Source organism: Brienomyrus brachyistius, unplaced genomic scaffold (assembly GCF_023856365.1).
Source record: "Brienomyrus brachyistius isolate T26 unplaced genomic scaffold, BBRACH_0.4 scaffold34, whole genome shotgun sequence".
NCBI lineage: Eukaryota > Metazoa > Chordata > Actinopteri > Osteoglossiformes > Mormyridae > Brienomyrus > Brienomyrus brachyistius.
Window position 1 is genome coordinate 1,136,486 of NW_026042309.1, and position 18,630 is coordinate 1,155,115.

The 18,630-nt window shown below is 45.7% G+C and overlaps 1 protein-coding gene and 1 long non-coding RNA gene across 2 annotated transcripts in view; one reads left to right on the forward strand and one right to left on the reverse strand.

The window, feature by feature from the left end:
- The first annotated feature begins 563 nt into the window (after positions 1 to 563).
- Positions 564 to 18,630, forward strand: part of LOC125721542 (NACHT, LRR and PYD domains-containing protein 3-like) — a 38,064-nt gene continuing 19,997 nt past the window's right edge. Inside the window, exons 1-6 of the mRNA XM_048997479.1 lie at positions 564 to 592; positions 2,438 to 2,539; positions 13,303 to 13,416; positions 15,677 to 15,740; positions 15,883 to 16,111; positions 16,765 to 18,512. Of these exons, the coding sequence (XP_048853436.1) occupies positions 2,478 to 2,539; positions 13,303 to 13,416; positions 15,677 to 15,740; positions 15,883 to 16,111; positions 16,765 to 18,512 (2,217 nt within the window). The 5' untranslated portion in view covers positions 564 to 592; positions 2,438 to 2,477. The remainder of the gene's footprint in view (positions 593 to 2,437; positions 2,540 to 13,302; positions 13,417 to 15,676; positions 15,741 to 15,882; positions 16,112 to 16,764; positions 18,513 to 18,630) is intronic.
- LOC125721566 (uncharacterized) lies at positions 6,331 to 7,643 on the reverse strand. Its single transcript, XR_007385826.1, has 3 exons — positions 7,549 to 7,643; positions 7,093 to 7,320; positions 6,331 to 6,978 (listed from the first exon to the last, which is right to left on the reverse strand). It is a non-coding gene; the product is annotated as an uncharacterized LOC125721566 (long non-coding RNA).

The following is an 18,630-nucleotide window of genomic DNA, read 5'->3' on the forward strand; positions in this document are numbered from 1 at the left end:
TAATCTGTCATTTACGTAGTAGCAGGTCAGTACCTGTGACCGAAAGATCGCCGTTTTAAATCCCAGGCTGGGCTCTGTATTTAATCAGTCATTTACGGAGTAGCAGGTCAGTACCTGTGACCGAAAGATCGCCGTTTTAAATCCCAGGTGGGTCTCTGTATTTAATCAGTCATTTACGTAGTAGCAGGTCAGTACCTGTGACCGAAAGATCGCCGTTTTAAATCCCAGGCTGGGCTCTGTATTTAATCAGTAATTTATGTAGTAGCAGGTCAGTACCTGTGACCGAAAGATCGCCGTTTTAAATCCCAGGCTGGGCTCTGTATTTAATCAGTCATTTACGGAGTAGCAGGTCAGTACCTGTGACCGAAAGATCGCCGTTTTAAATCCCAGGCTGGGCTCTGTATTTAATCAGTAATTTACGTAGTAGCAGGTCAGTACCTGTGACCGAAAGATTGCCGTTTTAAATCCCAGGCTGGGCTCTGTATTTAATCAGTCATTTACGGAGTAGCAGGTCAGTACCTGTGACCGAAAGATCGGCGTTTTAAATCCCAGGCTGGGCTCTGTATTTAATCAGTCATTTACGGAGTAGCAGGTCAGTACCTGTGACCGAAAGATCGCCGTTATAAATCCCAGACTGGTCTCTGTATTTAATCAGTCAATTTCGTAGTAGCAGGTCAGTACCTGTGACCGAAAGATCGCCGTTTTAAATCCCAGGTTGGGCTCTGTATTTAATCAGTCATTTACGCAGTAGCAGGTCAGTACCTGTGACCGAAAGATCGCCGTTTTAAATCCCAGGTTGGGCTCTGTATTTAATCAGTCATTTACGCAGTAGCAGGTCAGTACCTGTGACCGAAAGATCGCCGTTTTAAATCCCAGGCTGGGCTCTGTATTTAATCAGTCAATTTCGTAGTAGCAGGTCAGTACCTGTGACCGAAAGATCGCCATTTTAAATCCCAGGTTGGGCTCTGTATTTAATCAGTCATTTACGCAGTAGCAGGTCAGTACCTGTGACCGAAAGATCGCCGTTTTAAATCCCAGGCTGGGCTCTGTATTTAATCAGTCATTTACGTAGTAGCAGGTCAGTGCCTGTGACCGAAAGATCGCCGTTTTAAATCCCAGGCTGGGCTCTGTATTTAATCAGTCATTTACGTAGTAGCAGGTCAGATAACTAGATGCTACGGAGCCTGTAGGGGGCACGAACAGTGAGGAAAAGTAAACCATGCTTGATTTAGTATTTCCTGGGCATGATAAATTAAATTGAGTGTATGATGTAGTACATCGTGTGCATGAAAAACAAACCCTGTCTGTGACCGTCTGTGGCACAGGGTTTGTGGCACAGGGTCTGTGGTACAGGGCTCCGTAAGATGCTGTCGGAATGAGTTTGCATGTGTGTGAATACTAGGGTTTTGCAGTAATAAATTTATTTGCTCAAATCTCTGTAATAAAGCATAATATATGTTATATTCAAACCTGAAAATGCTCTTTCATATCTGACAATGTGCCGTGGGCGTTGTTAGGTCCGATCACTCAGGCATATAGTATTTTAAGCTGAACACAGAGTATTTTAGCCTCAATGTCGATATTCCTTCAAAAACAAAAACACTCAAGCCCCAGTAAACTTGACTTAGCCCCTGATTTTTTCAGTAGCTAGAAACTCCCCTGCAAGTAGCCACACAAAGCTGCATTCAGCTCCATGGTGGAAAGATGGGGTTATAGTCAATAAAACCTATATTTTGTGCATGTTAATTAACTACCTGTACATACTACTGAGCCAATATCTGTATAATTACATTCTTGTATTTTCTTACATTTAATATATTTGAAATGCAACAAACGAAGAACTGAGGCGTACTAAGTAGGTCTGCTCTCTTCGGTATGTATTTTCAAATATGTATTTTCTTACATATTTGAAAGTCCAAACAGTCAATCAAAATTTGTAAAAAAATAAAAAATAATAAAAAAAAAATCCCGCCCGCCCGACCCACCCCCTCCAAAAAAAAGGACGAGAACCAAGGACAAGGTTATGGTCAAGCAAACCTATATTTTGTGCATGATAATTAACTACCTGTACATACCACTGAGCCAATATTTGCATAATAATGCATAATCAATCCATACATCCATTTTCCAAACCGCTTATCCTACTGGGTCGTGGGGGGGGGTCCGGAGCCTATCCCGGAAGCAATGGGCACGAAGCAGGGAACAACCCAGGATGGGGGGGCAGCCCGTCGCAGATAATGCATAATATGTCTCCCATTTCATCTTTGTCTTATTCTACTAGACCTGCCACATGTACACATAACGTTTCAGACAATTCTGTAGCAGAAATGAGGCGGGAAATACACTATTGTCATTCCAACAGCGTCTAGGTCTATGTAAAAGTGTTGATTATTAGATATTGTATTTTTATGTGTTTATTTACCTTTCATGTTTACAGAGACCTCGGCAAGAATCATCTGCTCTGGATCAGCAACAAAATGGAGGAACCTGCTTCGGAAATGAGCCCCTCTATGGAGCGTAAAACAAAGGGGACTGAGAGGTAGCAGTGTTACAGCCCATTAGCATGCATGGCTCTGTGGGTCTATAGTCAGGCCATAGTTTCCCTTTCCTCCAACATCAGCCAGTTCTTCTATTCTAGAGGCAACCATCACATCATCCCTCCTGCCCAAAACAACCACATATTGTAAGGTGGTAGAGAACAAATAGTGCGTCAACGCGAATTCATTATAACGTGACTAACTTTTTTGATGCCATTAACGCGTGTCAGATGGCAGCTCGGGAAAAATAATGAAGAGAGAAAAAGGTATTTTGAATGGCAGGTTCAGCTTCAAAACTATGTCAGATGGGTCCATCGACAAGACCAAAGTTATTTGCAGTCACTGTAGATGTGAAATGAGTTACCACCAAAGTACATCTGGTCTTAAATACCATACCAGGTTGCGGCTCTTCTCAGGACGATAGATGCATTTTCATGTCTTACTATATTATGATAATACTTTCATAAATATAAGTAATTTATTTATGGGTTAATGTTATTTTTTATTTAGGTATTTATTTAGCTATATATGAGTGAGGCGCTCCGTCGCGCGCTTCTGTGATGTCTTAACTGCCTAATTCATCTTCCTCAAAGTCATTCTCTATGAGAGTATGTCTCTGGTCAAATGATGTGGTTTCCGGAGTTTTCCTCAGTGTCCAAGATTGGATGTAGGCTTATTAAGTTTATTGGGATTCCTAATTCTTCCTAATAATATACTTTTTGTAGTAAATCGCATTCGGAGTGCTGAGGACATTTTGCATTGTTCAGTCAGCACAGTTATAAGTAGGGAAGTGGAGAGTGAAAGGCAGACAACTGCAGAGCCAAACCAACTTGGCTGAGGGTTAATCTTTGGTCAGACATTTAGGATAAAATGGCTTTTCGATTTAAAAAGCTTGCTATCTCTGATCTATACTTAGTTATATGACTAAGTAATATGTAATATTTACTAGGTCAATGTGCCGATCTGTTGTTGGGTTTTTCTTAAGTGATGAAGTGTCTCTGATGACCTTTGGCCAATTTTGTTGTTGCTTATTGTTGGTAATTGATTTCCAATAATACATGCATACATTTGCATAATGCAATCATGCCTTACCAACTATAATATTGATAAGAATATTAACACCTGAAAAAATCCCTTTACGGTAAATGTTAAATAAATTCATGATTTAATTTGTGATTAATTTGTGATTAATTTGTTATTATCTATGGACAGTTGTGCAATTAATCACGATTAAATATTGTAATCTATTGATAGCCCTAAAATATACAAACAAAAAAACTGGAAAAAAGCAACAGCAGCCAAGTCTAGTAACAGAGGCTGTAATTGTCACATCTGTGTTCTGGGCGAGTGAGCAAGGAGTCAGGATTAGGCAGCAGAGGTGCAGGAAACGGGGTTTATTCAGGACAAACAGGCAGACAAAATAAAACATGGTGAAGACTTCAATGACGGAACTGGGGATACAGACTCAGACGTGAACTTATACACAGGACAAGTCGAAATAACAGGAGACAACTGATAACAATTAGGAAATCACACGAGGTTAATGAGGGGGCGTGGCACATGAGAGGATCGAACGAGCAGGTCATGACAGAACCCCCCCCAAGTGACGGACGAGACGGGGCCAGGGATACGGGACCTGGAAAACAAAAGCAAAACTATCAACGAGACACTGGAAACAGGACGGACACAAAGAACAGACACAACGGCAGAAGTCAGGATAATACCTGACACAAGCGCACGATAAAAGGACACACCAGGGAAACACTGACCAGAGGAACCCAGGGACCAAGGGGGAACACCGGAGACACAAGAGGATGAGGAACAGACACAGGAGGCACAAAACAAGGAGGCAGGACGGCAGAGGATGGGGGAAAATGGGGAGTCCAAGGGAACAGCAGCGGGCGAGGGTTTGTAGCCAAAGGGGCCGCAGGCGACCATAAGGCCGGAGCCGAAGGGGACCCTGCAAGGGGAGAGGAGATAGGTGAAGGGACAGGCGGAAAGGTGAGGAGGAAGTCAGAGTGGGGCACCAGGGGAGGCGAGGAGGGAGATAGAGGGGACCACGGGGCAGGCAAGGAGGCGAAGGCGCCATCCACCAACGAGCTGGAGTGGTGGGAACCACAGGCGACCGAGGAGTCGATGCAGGGGAACCCACCGGCGACCAACAAGGTTCGAAGGCGGAACCAAAGGCTGCCGACAAGTCTTTGGAGGGAGACCCGCAGGCGACCGCTAAACAGGAACCAGAGCACCCGTTGACGCCGCCTGAGCCCCAGACAAGACGAGTGAGAGCGAGTCAGGGGCAGGGTGGGCGTGTCCTCTTCCCTTTCGGGACACTGAAAGATGGAGAACTGGCCGGGATCCACCGTGCTGGGGTGATGGTGAAGGAGTCGTTCCCCTGGAGGGGTTCATTGGGGCCATCAAGAAAATCCCCAAGCGGTTCCATTCGAGCTCCTCCTCTCCCTCCATCAAGGAAGAAGGAGCAATGGTCAGGCAGCCTGGGACCTCTTTGGGGACAGGGACTGGAGTCCTAGGAGCTGGTGGTGCCGGAGCTGGGTCAGGAACTGGGGAGACTGGAGCAGGAGGTACAATGGGTGGATCAGGCACGAGTGGAGCAAGGACGTCAGCTACTGGGGCCAGAGCCTCTATGGGAGGCGTGTCAGCAGGCGGGCCGGAGCCTCTGTGGGAGGCGTGTCAGTAGGCGGGGCCGGAGCCTCTGTGGGAGGCGTGTCAGCTACCGGGGCCGGAGCCTCTGTGGGAGGCGTGTCAGCTACTGGGGCCGGAGCCTCTATGGGAGGCGTGTCAGCTACTGGGGCCGGAGCCTCTGTGGGAGGCGTGTCAGCAGGCGGGGCCGGAGCCTCTGTGGGAGGCGTGTCAGCCGCCGGGGCCGGAGCCTCTGTGGGAGGCGTGTCAGCCGGCGGGGCCGGAGCCTCTGTGGGAGGCGTGTCAGCAGGCGGGGCCGGAGCCTCTGTGGGCGGCGTGTCAGCCGGAGGGGCCGGAGCCTCTGTGGGAGGCGTGTCAGCAGGCGGGGCCGGAGCCTCTGTGGGAGGCGTGTCAGTAGGCGGGGCCGGAGCCTCTGTGGGAGGCGTGTCAGCAGGCGGGGCCGGAGCCTCTGTGGGAGGCGTGTCAGCAGGCGGGGCCGGAGCCTCTGTGGGAGGCGTGTCAGCAGGTGGGCTGGAGCCTCTGTGGGAGGCGTGTCAGCAGGCGGGGCCGGAGCCTCTGTGGGAGGCGTGTCAGTAGGCGGGGCCGGAGCCTCTGTGGGAGGCGTATCAGCTGCCGGGGCCGGAGCTTCGGTGGGAGGCGTGTCAGCCAGCGAGGCCGGAGCCTCTGTGGGCGGGGCATGAGCTGCTGGGACTGGAGCCTCTGTGGGCAGGTCAGGCAGGCTAGGAACCGCGGGGGGCAGAACGTCGGCCACCAGGACTGGAACTCCGTCGGATGGCGCAGCATGGGCCTCTGAGAGTACCGTTGCAGCAGCTGTGACTGGAACTCCGTTGGGGCGGCGCTTAAGCTGCCGGGGTTGGAGCCTCACTGGGTGGTGTGTTAGCCGCCAGGCCTAGCAGGTCAGGAACTTTAGAAACTGGTAGGACAGGCAGGTCAGGAACGGATTGAACAGGCAAGTCACACAGAAAATTTGCCAGTGTTAAATTGACACTCTATGGTGTCAATTGAACACTATAAGAGCTAATAAAACTTAACACTATACAACAACACTATTCCACTCTGTAAAATGTTAAATATAACACTGATTTGGTGAGAATGATATAAACACCATGCAGTGTTAATTTAACACTGGAAAACTTGTTGTGCTGGGACATCAACTATTGCCTCCAGAGTTGGCACCGTAAGAGTAGGTGCTGCCCCTTTTAGAGCCATCGGGACCCGCAGGATAGTATCCCATACTGCCCTGGCCCCCTAATTAGCCAGGCCTGCCTCCCGGAAGTGGTAAGCTGCTAGCGGCGGCAGCTCTGTGAGGCGATGTGGGCTTTGGGCACCTGCAGGATAGTATCCCATACTGCCCCGGCCCCCTAATTAGCCAGGCCTGCCTCCCGGAAGTGGTAAGCTGCTAGCGGCGGCAGCTCTGTGAGGCGATGTGGGCTTTGGGCACCTGCAGGATAGTATCCCATACTGCCCCGGCCCCCTAATTAGCCAGGCCTGCCTCCCGGAAGTGGTAAGCTGCTAGCGGCGGCAGCTCTGTGAGGGCGATGCGGGCTTTGGGCACCTGCAGGATAGTATCCCATACTGCCCCGGCCCCCTAATTAGCCAGGCCTGCCTCCCGGAAGTGGTAAGCTGCTAGCGGCGGCAGCTCTGTGAGGGCGATGCGGGCTTTGGGCACCTGCAGGATAGTATCCCATACTGCCCCGGCCCCCTAATTAGCCAGGCCTGCCTCCCGGAAGTGGTAAGCTGCTAGCGGCGGCAGCTCTGTGAGGGCGATGCGGGCTTTGGGCACCTGCAGGATAGTATCCCATACTGTCCTGGCCCCCTAATTAGCCAGACGTACCTCCCGGAAGTGGTAAGCTGCTAGCGGCGGCAGCTCTGTGAGGGCGATGCCGGCTTTGGGCACCTGCAGGATAGTATCTCATACTGCCCTGGCCCCCTAATTAACCAGGCCTGCCTCCCGGAAGTGGTAAGCTGCTAGCGGCGGCAGCTCTGTGAGGGCGATGTGGGCTTTGGGCACCTGCAGGATAGTATCCCATACTGCCCTGGCCCCCTAATTAGCCAGGCCTGCCCCCCGGAAGTGGTAAGCTGCTAGCGGCGGCAGCTCTGTGAGGGCGATGCGGGCTTTGGGCACCTGCAGGATAGTATCCCATACTGCCCTGGCCCCATAATTAGCCAAACTTGCCTCCCGGAAGTGGTAAGCTGCTAGCGGCGGCAGCTCTGTGAGGGCGATGCGGGCTTTGGGCACCTGCAGGATAGTATCCCATACTGCCCTGGCCCCCTAATTAGCCAGGCCTGCCCCCCGGAAGTGGTAAGCTGCTAGCGGCGGCAGCTCTGTGAGGGCGATGTGGGCTTTGGACACCTGCAGGATAGTATCCCATACTGCCCTGGCCCCCTAATTAGCCAGGCCTGCCTCCCGGAAGTGGTAAGCTGCTAGCGGCGGCAGCTCTGTGAGGGCGATGCGGACATTGGGCACCTGCAGGATAGTATCCCATACTGCCCTGGCCCCCTAATTAACCAGGCCTGCCTCCCGTAAGTGGTAAGCTGCTAGCGGCGGCAGCTCTGTGAGGGCGATGCGGACATTGGGCACCTGCAGGATAGTATCCCATACTGCCCTGGCCCCCTAATTAGCCAGGCCTGCCTCCCGGAAGTGGTAAGCTGCTAGCGGCGGCAGCTCTGTGAGGGCGATGCCGGCTTTGGGCCCCTGCAGGGTAGTATCCTATACTGCCCTGGCCCCCTAATTAGCCAGGCCTGCCTCCCGGAAGTGGTAAGCTGCTAGCGGTGACAGCTCTGTAAGGACAATGTGGGCTTTGGGCCCCTGCAGGGTAGTATCCCATACTGCCCTGGCCCCCTAATTAGCCAGACGTACCTCCCGGAAGTGGTAAGCTGCTAGCGGCAGCAGCTCTGTGAGGGCGATGCCGGCTTTGGGCACCTGCAGGATAGTATCCCATACTGCCCTGGCCCCCTAATTAGCCAGACGTACCTCCCGGAAGTGGTAAGCTGCTAGCGGCGGCAGTTCTGAGGGCGATGCGGGCTTTGGGCACCTGCAGGAGCGCAGCGACGGTGATGTCCGGGGTGAACCCTGCCGGGTTCCGGATTGGGACTGATTTCCTGTGAGCCGGAATTGGAAGTGAAAATTTTAATTCTCAGTATGAAGCTTAAAAAATCAGGCTGACCTGCACAGTGCTGGGTATCCATTACTAAAGACAGGACAATAAATCCTCTTCTTCTGAGGGGGAGGTGTTTCTATTTTAGTTGTTAGATGTTCAGTATAGTTGTTTACGTGTGACAGTTACACATGGTCCTGACGTATCTGTATAATTAATATTACACCCATAAACTGTCCTTGGAGGCTGATTTTAGTTGTACCAGTTTGATTTTATAAATCTCTATGTGCTTTGGACTCTTAATTATAAATGTTGCAAGGCTAATAAATAAAATATTGTATCAGTTGCGTGATGAAGAGATAATGACAGTGGTAGTTCTACACGGAGGGCTAGGTTAGTGCCAGTTCTACACGGAGGGCCAGGTTAGTGCCAGTTCTACCCGGAGGGCCAGGTTAGTGCCAGCTGTTCTGTTAGGGGGGGCAGATGCATTTGACCATAATGTCCTGCAGTATTTACTTACAATAGATTACCAGCATTTAGAAGAAAAAGATGATCTCAATAACCGAGGTTATTTATGCAGTGCTTTGCAGTCACATTTTACGTTGTTTATAAATATGTAACTCGTTTTGATTTCTTAGACTGTCTTGCGTCAATGAACTTGATTATTTTTTCTGTTTTTAACTTTGCTTTTCACCACCTGAAGCGTCTCGCCCCCCCAGCATACCCACGTTAAGAGGCCATCAAAAAATGTGCTTACATTTGTGTTCTGCCTGTTCCCAGCACACAGAGGTTTTGCTTACATATAATATGTCTCCCATTCCAGCTTGGTCTTATTCTGCTAGACCTGCCACATGTACACATAAAGTTTCAGACAATTCTATGGCAGAAATGAGGCAGGAAATACATTGTTGTCATTCCAACAGCGTCTAGTTCAGTGTAAAAGTGTTGTTTGCTGTAACAGTGATAACCAAACCTTTCATATAGGAAACTTATTTTTAGGTCACATAGTTTATTTCACATGAAATCTAACTGTAAAGAAGCCTGTTTGCATGAAGAGCTTCATGGCAGGTTAAGCTGAAGACTGATCAACTGAAGATTTAATGTGATGCTGCTCACAGTATATGAATCATATTTATACCATGAGGGTTTGTTTCCTCTCGCTGCCCACAGTGTCCTGATGGAGAGAGCAGACTCCCCTGTACCCAGCTGTGTTTCCATGAAGAGTGACAGGTCAATGCCCCCCCCACTCAACTTCAGAGAGGGACCTTTACCTTCAGATCAAAGGTAAAAGTGCATTTAAACAAACACTGTTTAAAACACCCAGACTCTCACTTAAAAGGCACAGAGGCACATTCAAGCTGTGATAAAAATAATTTTAACTTTTACAAATCCTATCATCTTTGAGAATGTAAGCTTAGTTTGTATTCTATACAGTATATAAAGTACATCAGAGGTAAAAGGAAGAGGATTACTGTAAAGATTGACTTCCTGTGAGCCAGGATCGGAAGTTCAATAATTAAAAATTGGATTAAAAATTTAAATTCTCACTATAAAGCTTAAAAAATCATGCTGACCTGCACACTGCTGGATTTCCATTAAGAAAGACTGGACAATAAATCATCTTCTTCTGGGGGGGAGGGGTGTTTCTGTTTTAGTTGTTAGATGTTCAGTATAGTTGTTTACGTGTGACAGTTACACATGGTCCTGACATATCTGTATAATTAATATTACACTCATTAATCATTGGAGACTGATTTCAGTTGTGCCAGTTGATTTTTATAGTACAGTATTTCCTTCTCATTTAGATGTGATTACTACAGTTAGTCAATATGCTGGGCAAACTCAAACATGCTGTTTTAATCAGTTACCTGAGTTTTTAATTGGAATATTTTTACATTGAATCCATAATTGAACTATGGACAGAAGATAAACACTATTGTCTCCTTTCCACCAACGTGGTGCAGGTTCCGGACTTTTTACTGATCCAGAATTGGTTCCGAATTTGGACCCGTAATATCAGTGAAAGTGGGGCAGACTATCATGTCCAAACCTGCAGCCTTCCCAGAACATTCAGCCCATAACTGGTATAGTTTTGTCTAACATCAGCAGAGCCGGAGTTGTGCACAACAGCAGCAGTGATACATGCTGTCAGCTTATTATTTGTTTATCAGCATTACATGTGATGAACAAAAGATGGATCTGCTGGCCAGATTTAATAAGGAATTATAAACATTTTTCAGGTCTAATACATAAAATATTGTGCTGCTTGAGTGGCGAAGAGATAATGACAGTGGCAGTTCTAGACCGGGGGCAAGACTAGTGCCAGTTGTTCTGTTAGGGGGGGCAGATGCATTTGACCATAATGTCCTGCAGTATTTACTTACAATAGATTACCAGCATTTAGAAGCTACAGACGATGTCAATAACGGACATTATTTATGCAGTGCTTTGCAGTCACATTTTACATTGTTTATAAATATGTAACTCGTTCTGATTTCTTAATTAGACTGTCTTGCGTCAATGAACTTGATTATTTTTTCTGTTTTTAACTTTGCTTTTCACCACCTGAAGCGTCTCCCCCCCCCAGCATACCCACGTTAAGAGGCCATCAAAAAATGTGCTTACATTTGTGTTCTGCCTGTTCCCAGCACACAGAGGTTTTGCTTACATATAATATGTCTCCCATTCCAGCTTGGTCTTATTCTGCTAGACCTGCCACATGTACACATAAAGTTTCAGACAATTCTATGGCAGAAATGAGGCAGGAAATACATTGTTGTCATTCCAACAGCATCTAGTTCAGTGTAAAAGTGTTGTTTGCTGTAACAGTGATAACCAAACCTTTCATATAGGAAACTTATTTTTAGGTCACATAGTTTATTTCACATGAAATCTAACTGAAAACAAGCCTGTTTGCATGAAGAGCTTCATGGCAGGTTAAGCTGAAGACTGATCAACTGAAGATTTAATGTGATGCTGCTCACAGTATATGAATCATATTTATACCATGAGGGTTTGTTTCCTCTCGCTGCCCACAGTGTCCTGATGGAGAGAGCAGACTCCCCTGTACCCAGCTGTGTTTCCATGAAGAGTGACAGGTCAATGGAGCAACCAATCAAATTCAGAGAGGGAGCTTTACCTTCAGATCAAAGGTAAATGTGCATTTTAACAAACATTGTTTAAAACACCCAGACTCTCACTTAAAAGGCACAGAGGCACATTCAAGCTATGATAAAAATAATTGTAACTTTTAGAAATCCTATCATCTTTGAGAATTTAAGGTTAGTCTGTATTCTATACAGTATATAAATTACATCAGAGGTAAAAGGAAGAGGATTACTGTAAAGACTGACTTCCTATGAGCAGGAATTGGAAGTTCGATAATTGGAAGTTCGATTAAAAATTTAAATTCTCAGTATAAACCTCAAAAAATCAGGCTGACCTGCACACTGCTGGGTGTCCATTAAGAAAGACTGGACAATAAATCATCTTCTTCTGGGGGGGGGGGTGTTTCTATTTTAGTTGTTGGTTGTTCAGTATAGTTGTTTACGTGTGACAGTTACACATGGTCCTGACATATTTGTATAATTAATATTACACCCATAAACTGTCCTTGGAGGCTGATTTTAGTTGTACCAGTTTGATTTTATAAATCTCTATGTGCTTTGGCCTCTTAATTATAAATGTTGCAGGTCTAATAAATAAAATATTGTAGCTGTTGCGTGATGAAGAGATAATGACAGTGGTAGTTCTACACGGAGGGCCAGGTTAGTGCCAGTTCTACACGGAGCGCCAGGTTAGTGCCAGTTCTACACGGAGGGCCAGGTTAGTGCCAGTTCTACACGGAGCGCCAGGTTAGTGCCAGTTCTACACGGAGGGCCAGGTTAGTGCCAGTTCTACACGGAGGGCCAGGTTAGTGCCAGTTCTACACGGAGCGCCAGGTTAGTGCCAGTTCTACACGGAGGGCCAGGTTAGTGCCAGTTCTACACGGAGGGCCAGGTTAGTGCCAGTTCTACACGGAGCGCCAGGTTAGTGCCAGTTCTACACGGAGCGCCAGGTTAGTGCCAGTTCTACACGGAGCGCCAGGTTAGTGCCAGTTCTACACGGAGGGCCAGGTTAGTGCCAGTTCTACACGGAGGGCCAGGTTAGTGCCAGTTCTACACGGAGGGCCAGGTTAGTGCCAGTTCTACACGGAGGGCCAGGTTAGTGCCAGTTCTACACGGAGCGCCAGGTTAGTGCCAGTTCTACACGGAGCGCCAGGTTAGTGCCAGTTCTACACGGAGGGCCAGGTTAGTGCCAGATGTCCTGTTGGGGCGACAGATGCATTTGACCATAATGTCCTGCAGTATTTACTTACACTAGATTACCAGCATTTAGAAGCTACAGACGATGTCAATAACGGACGTTATTTATGCAGTGCTTCGCAGTCACATTGTACGTTGTTAATAAATATGTAACTCATTCTGATTTCTTAGACTGTTTTGCTTCAATGAACTTGAATATTTTGTCTGTTTTTAACTTTGCTTTTCACCACCTGAAGCGTCTCCCCCCCCCCAGCATACCCACGTTAAGAGGCCATCAAAAACATGTGCTTACATGTGTGTTCTGCCTGTTCCCAGCACACAAAAGTTTTGCTTACATATAATATGTCTCCCATTCCAGCTTGGTCTTATTCTGCTAGACCTGCCACATGTACACATAAAGTTTCAGACAATTCTATGGCAGAAATGAGGCAGGAAATACATTGTTGTCATTCCAACAGCGTCTAGTTCAGTGTAAAAGTGTTGTTTGCTGTAACAGTGATAACCAAACCTTTCATATAGGAAACTTATTTTTAGGTCACATAGTTTATTTCACATGAAATCTAACTGTAAAGAAGCCTGTTTGCATGAAGAGCTTCATGGCAGGTTAAGCTGAAGACTGATCAACTGAAGATTTAATGTGATGCTGCTCACAGTATATGAATCATATTTATACCATGAGGGTTTGTTTCCTCTCGCTGCCCACAGTGTCCTGATGGAGAGAGCAGACTCCCCTGTACCCAGCTGTGTTTCCATGAAGAGTGACAGGTCAATGCCCCCCCCACTCAACTTCAGAGAGGGACCTTTACCTTCAGATCAAAGGTAAAAGTGCATTTAAACAAACACTGTTTAAAACACCCAGACTCTCACTTAAAAGGCACAGAGGCACATTCAAGCTGTGATAAAAATAATTTTAACTTTTACAAATCCTATCATCTTTGAGAATGTAAGCTTAGTTTGTATTCTATACAGTATATAAAGTACATCAGAGGTAAAAGGAAGAGGATTACTGTAAAGATTGACTTCCTGTGAGCCAGGATCGGAAGTTCAATAATTAAAAATTGGATTAAAAATTTAAATTCTCACTATAAAGCTTAAAAAATCATGCTGACCTGCACACTGCTGGATTTCCATTAAGAAAGACTGGACAATAAATCATCTTCTTCTGGGGGGGAGGGGTGTTTCTGTTTTAGTTGTTAGATGTTCAGTATAGTTGTTTACGTGTGACAGTTACACATGGTCCTGACATATCTGTATAATTAATATTACACTCATTAATCATTGGAGACTGATTTCAGTTGTGCCAGTTGATTTTTATAGTACAGTATTTCCTTCTCATTTAGATGTGATTACTACAGTTAGTCAATATGCTGGGCAAACTCAAACATGCTGTTTTAATCAGTTACCTGAGTTTTTAATTGGAATATTTTTACATTGAATCCATAATTGAACTATGGACAGAAGATAAACACTATTGTCTCCTTTCCACCAACGTGGTGCCGGTTCCGGACTTTTTACTGATCCAGAATTGGTTCCGAATTTGGACCCGTAATATCAGTGAAAGTGGGGCAGACTATCATGTCCAAACCTGCAGCCTTCCCAGAACATTCAGCCCATAACTGGTATAGTTTTGTCTAACATCAGCAGAGCCGGAGTTGTGCACAACAGCAGCAGTGATACATGCTCTCAGCTTATTATTTGTTTATCAGCATTACATGTGATAAACAAAAGATGGATCTGCTGGCCAGATTTAATAAGGAATTATAAACATTTTTCAGGTCTAATACATAAAATATTGTGCTGCTTGAGTGGCGAAGAGATAATGACAGTGGCAGTTCTAGACCGGGGGCCAGACTAGTGCCAGTTGTTCTGTTAGGGGGGGCAGATGCATTTGACCATAATGTCCTGCAGTATTTACTTACACTAGATTACCAGCATTTAGAAGCTACAGACGATGTCAATAACGGACATTATTTATGCAGTGCTTTGCAGTCACATTTTACATTGTTTATAAATATGTAACTCGTTCTGATTTCTTAATTAGACTGTTTTGCTTCAATGAACCTGATTATTTTGTCAGTTTTTAACTTTGCTTTTCACCACCTGAAGCGTCTCGCACCCCCCAGCATACCCACGTTAAGAGGCCATCAAAAAATGCTTACATTTGTGTTATACCGGTTCCCAGCACACAGAGGTTTAGCCTACATTTTTGAAGGTAAATAATAATAATAATAATAATAATAATAATAATAAAACAGGATAAAACTGAAACTCCTGGAAACACTGGCAGGTTCTCATAAAGCACCAAGCCAGAACCAGCCCAGCACTGGTCTAAGCATCGACTCCCTGTTGGTGGAAATGAGACATATTTAGCACCTTTTTAAGGTCTATTGTCATTGCTCTGATCCTCAAGGCTGGTGTGTACCTCAGTGTCAAAATGTGTTTGTTAAAATGCTGATGTTGAGCTTCCTGTCAAAGACCATCATAAATTCTTAGGCTGTTTACAGAGTTTAACTATGGATAGTGAATCAAATGCTGTTAGTTAGCTCTGCTAATTAAGCTGAAATCTGTTTCAAAATTAAGTTAAACTGTCTAAATGTCACTTGGTCAAAAGGGCTGAATAGTAAACTGTCTGTCCTGCCTGCTGTGTGTCTCTCCATGATGGAGCAGGATGTGTCACGCCCAGCTCGTCCGATCCTCATGTGTGCCACGCCCCCTGATTATCCACGTGTGCTTTCCCGATCGTGCCCAGCTGTGTCTGATTATTTTCAACCAGTTCTGTCTTTTTAAGTCCACGTCTTGCCTGATGCCTTTGTCTGTCATTGATGTTAGTCTGCGTGAGATGTTTCCCAATCCCCATAACCCAAATAAATCCCTGTTTTCCCTGCTTATGCCTGATCGCCTGCTTCTCTGCCCGTCGCCCTGTCCGTGCTCCTTACCTGCTATCGCCGATCACAACAGGATGTCACTGGTTCTCTTCTTTGTCGGCAGCAAGGGCACTTTTAATGGGGACCATTACAGACTTTCTGTTATATTCGTATAGATGATTTGAGGTTTTAGTATTTTTCTGCCTCATTGACAGAGACCAAATGGCTGAATGCAGATCAGATCTACAGGATAAACTGGGTTTATCATTCATATTGAAGGTTTGTATTTATTGCTGATATATATTTTCTTAAGTATCGTGTGAATTGGCTTACATTTTATACGGCTGTACAAGAGGAAACTAATTCAAACCTACAATTCTCAAATGAAACTATGAAAAGGTTTGGTGACTGTGAATTTTAGTCACTAGAGGAAAATGCTGTGAGGTTCCTGAAGGATGAGCTGAAGAAGATCATGAGGTACCTAGATCAGAATTACCCAGAATCCTCTGGGCCTCAGCTGGAGGAGGACAATGACCTGGACTGTGATGGTCAGATGCAGAAGACCTGTGGTAGAGAGGGAGCTCTGAAGATCACACTGTACATCCTGAGGACCATGAAGCAAAATGATCTTGCTGACATGCTGGAGAAGAGTAAGAGCTTTATAACATTATGTACGTGTACAATATTGTGAAAAAATCTTAGGCAGGCAGAGAAAAGGATGTTTAAATGGTCTTCATGTTGGTGTAGAACTACTATATTATGTATGTCAATGTGTGTTTGCCATTTCAGAACCTCTCCCAAAATCACCCCAATATTTGCAGAAATCGTGCAGTATATCCACGTATTTTTTTACTTGACCACTAACACACCTCATGTGGCTGATCAATATCTCATTTTTAAGTTTTTTTAAATTTATTTAATTATTTAATTAAATTAATTAATTAAGTGAGCCGGTGGTGAAATTTAACAAACACATGGACTGGCTGTGGTGCCCCTGAGGAGAGGTTTGGGAAATGAAAAGGGGTTTTGTGTTTTTTTTTGGTTCTGAGCAGATATACACTTACTACCCAGATAAATGGCTTTAAACATTTCCTTTGGCTGCCTAAGGCTTATTCACGGTCCTGTATGTGGTGTTCCAGTAAAATACGTAAATACGTAAAAATAGTAAATTTCACATTCACGGTCACATGGAAATATCTGGATATGTATGTGTGAAAAAGTGTGTTTTTGGAAAATATTCTTCCTCTCATACTGGTCAGGATCTCGGTCAGAATTAATGCATTTTCCTCTCATTCCTTTTCAGGACAGCTCATGCTGCAACATCAGCAGGAAATCAAATGTAAACTTAAGAAGCAATTTGAGTGTGTATTTGAAGGGAAAGCTAAGGAAGGACAGCCAACACTTCTCAGTGAGATTTACACAGAACTCTACATAACTGAAGGTGGGACTGGAGCAGTCAATGATGAACATGAAGTGAGACAGATTGAAACAGCATCCAGGAAAAGGCGAACAGAAGATACTACAGTCAAGTGCAATGATATATTTAAACCCTTATGTGGGCGTGAGGCACCTATCAGAACTGTACTCACTAAAGGGGTGGCAGGTATCGGGAAAACAGTCTCTGTGCAGAAATTTATTCTCGACTGGGCAGAAGGAAAAGCAAACCAGGATGTTCACTTCATATTTGCTCTTCCTTTCCGGGACCTGAATTTGATTAAGGGTGAATACAGTCTGATTGAACTGCTTCACCACTTTGTCCCAGAACTGAAATCATTTCAATCCACTGAGCTGTTTAGGTACAAAGTCTTGTTCATCTTTGATGGTCTTGATGAGTGTCGCCTTCCTCTGGATTTTCAGAACAATGAGAGCTGGTTTGATGCAACAAAGAAAACGTCACTGGATGTGCTGTTGACTAACCTCATTAAGGGGAATCTGCTCCCATCGACTCTCCTCTGGATAACCTCCCGGCCAGCAGCAGCCAATCAGATACCTGCTAAGTGTGTCCATCAGGTGACAGAGATACGAGGGTTCAGTGATGCCCAGAAGGAGGAGTATTTCAGGAAGAGATTTAGTGATCAGAGCTTGGCCAGCAGGATTACCACACATGTGAAATCATCAAGGAGCCTCTTCATCATGTGCCACATACCTGTGTTCTGCTGGATTTCAGCCACTGTGCTTAAGAGGCTTTTTAGTGAGACTGATAGGGGAGAAATTCCAAGGACTCTGACTGAAATGTACACACACTTCCTGATCTTTCAGACAAGTTTAAAAAATGACAAGTATATGAAAAACCATGAAACTAAGATTATGGAATACAGCAAGGAATTCCTTTTAAAACTTGGTAAACTTGCTTTTGACAATCTTGAGAAAGGCCATCTCATATTTTATGAGCAAGATCTGACAAGGAATGGCATTGATGTCAGTGAAGCTTCAGTTTACTCTGGAGTGTGCACAGAAGTCTTTAAAGAGGAGTATGGGTTGTACCAGGAGAAGGTGTACTGCTTTGTGCATCTGAGCATCCAGGAGTATTTCGCTGCTTTATATATGTTTCTGTCAAACTCATCAGCTGACCTCCTGAAGACTGCAGTGGATCAGGCATTAGAGAGCAAGAATGGACACTTGGACCTCTACCTCCGCTTCCTCCTGGGCCTCTCAACAGACTCCAGTAAGACTCTGTTACAAAGGCTACTGGGGCCGACAGAAACCAGCTCACATACCATTAAGGAAACAGACCAATACATCCATCCATCCATTTTCCAAATCACTTATCCATCAGGGTCGCAGGAGGTCCAGAGCCTATTCCGGAAGCCATGGGCACAAGGCAGGGAACAACACAGGATGGGGGGCCAGCCCATCACAGCCGCCCAATACATCCATCCATGCAATTTCCAAACCTCTTATCCATCAGGGTCGCAGGAGGTCCAGAGCCTATTCCGGAAGCCATGGGCACAAGGCAGGGAACAACACAGGATGGGGGGCCAGCCCATCACAGCCGCCCAATACATCCATCCATGCAATTTCCAAACCTCTTATCCATCAGGGTCGCAGGAGGTCCAGAGCCTATTCCGGAAGCCATGGGCACAAGGCATGGAACAACACAGGATGCGGGGCCAGCCCATCACAGCCGCCCAATACATCCATCCATTTAATTTCCAAACCACTTATCCAT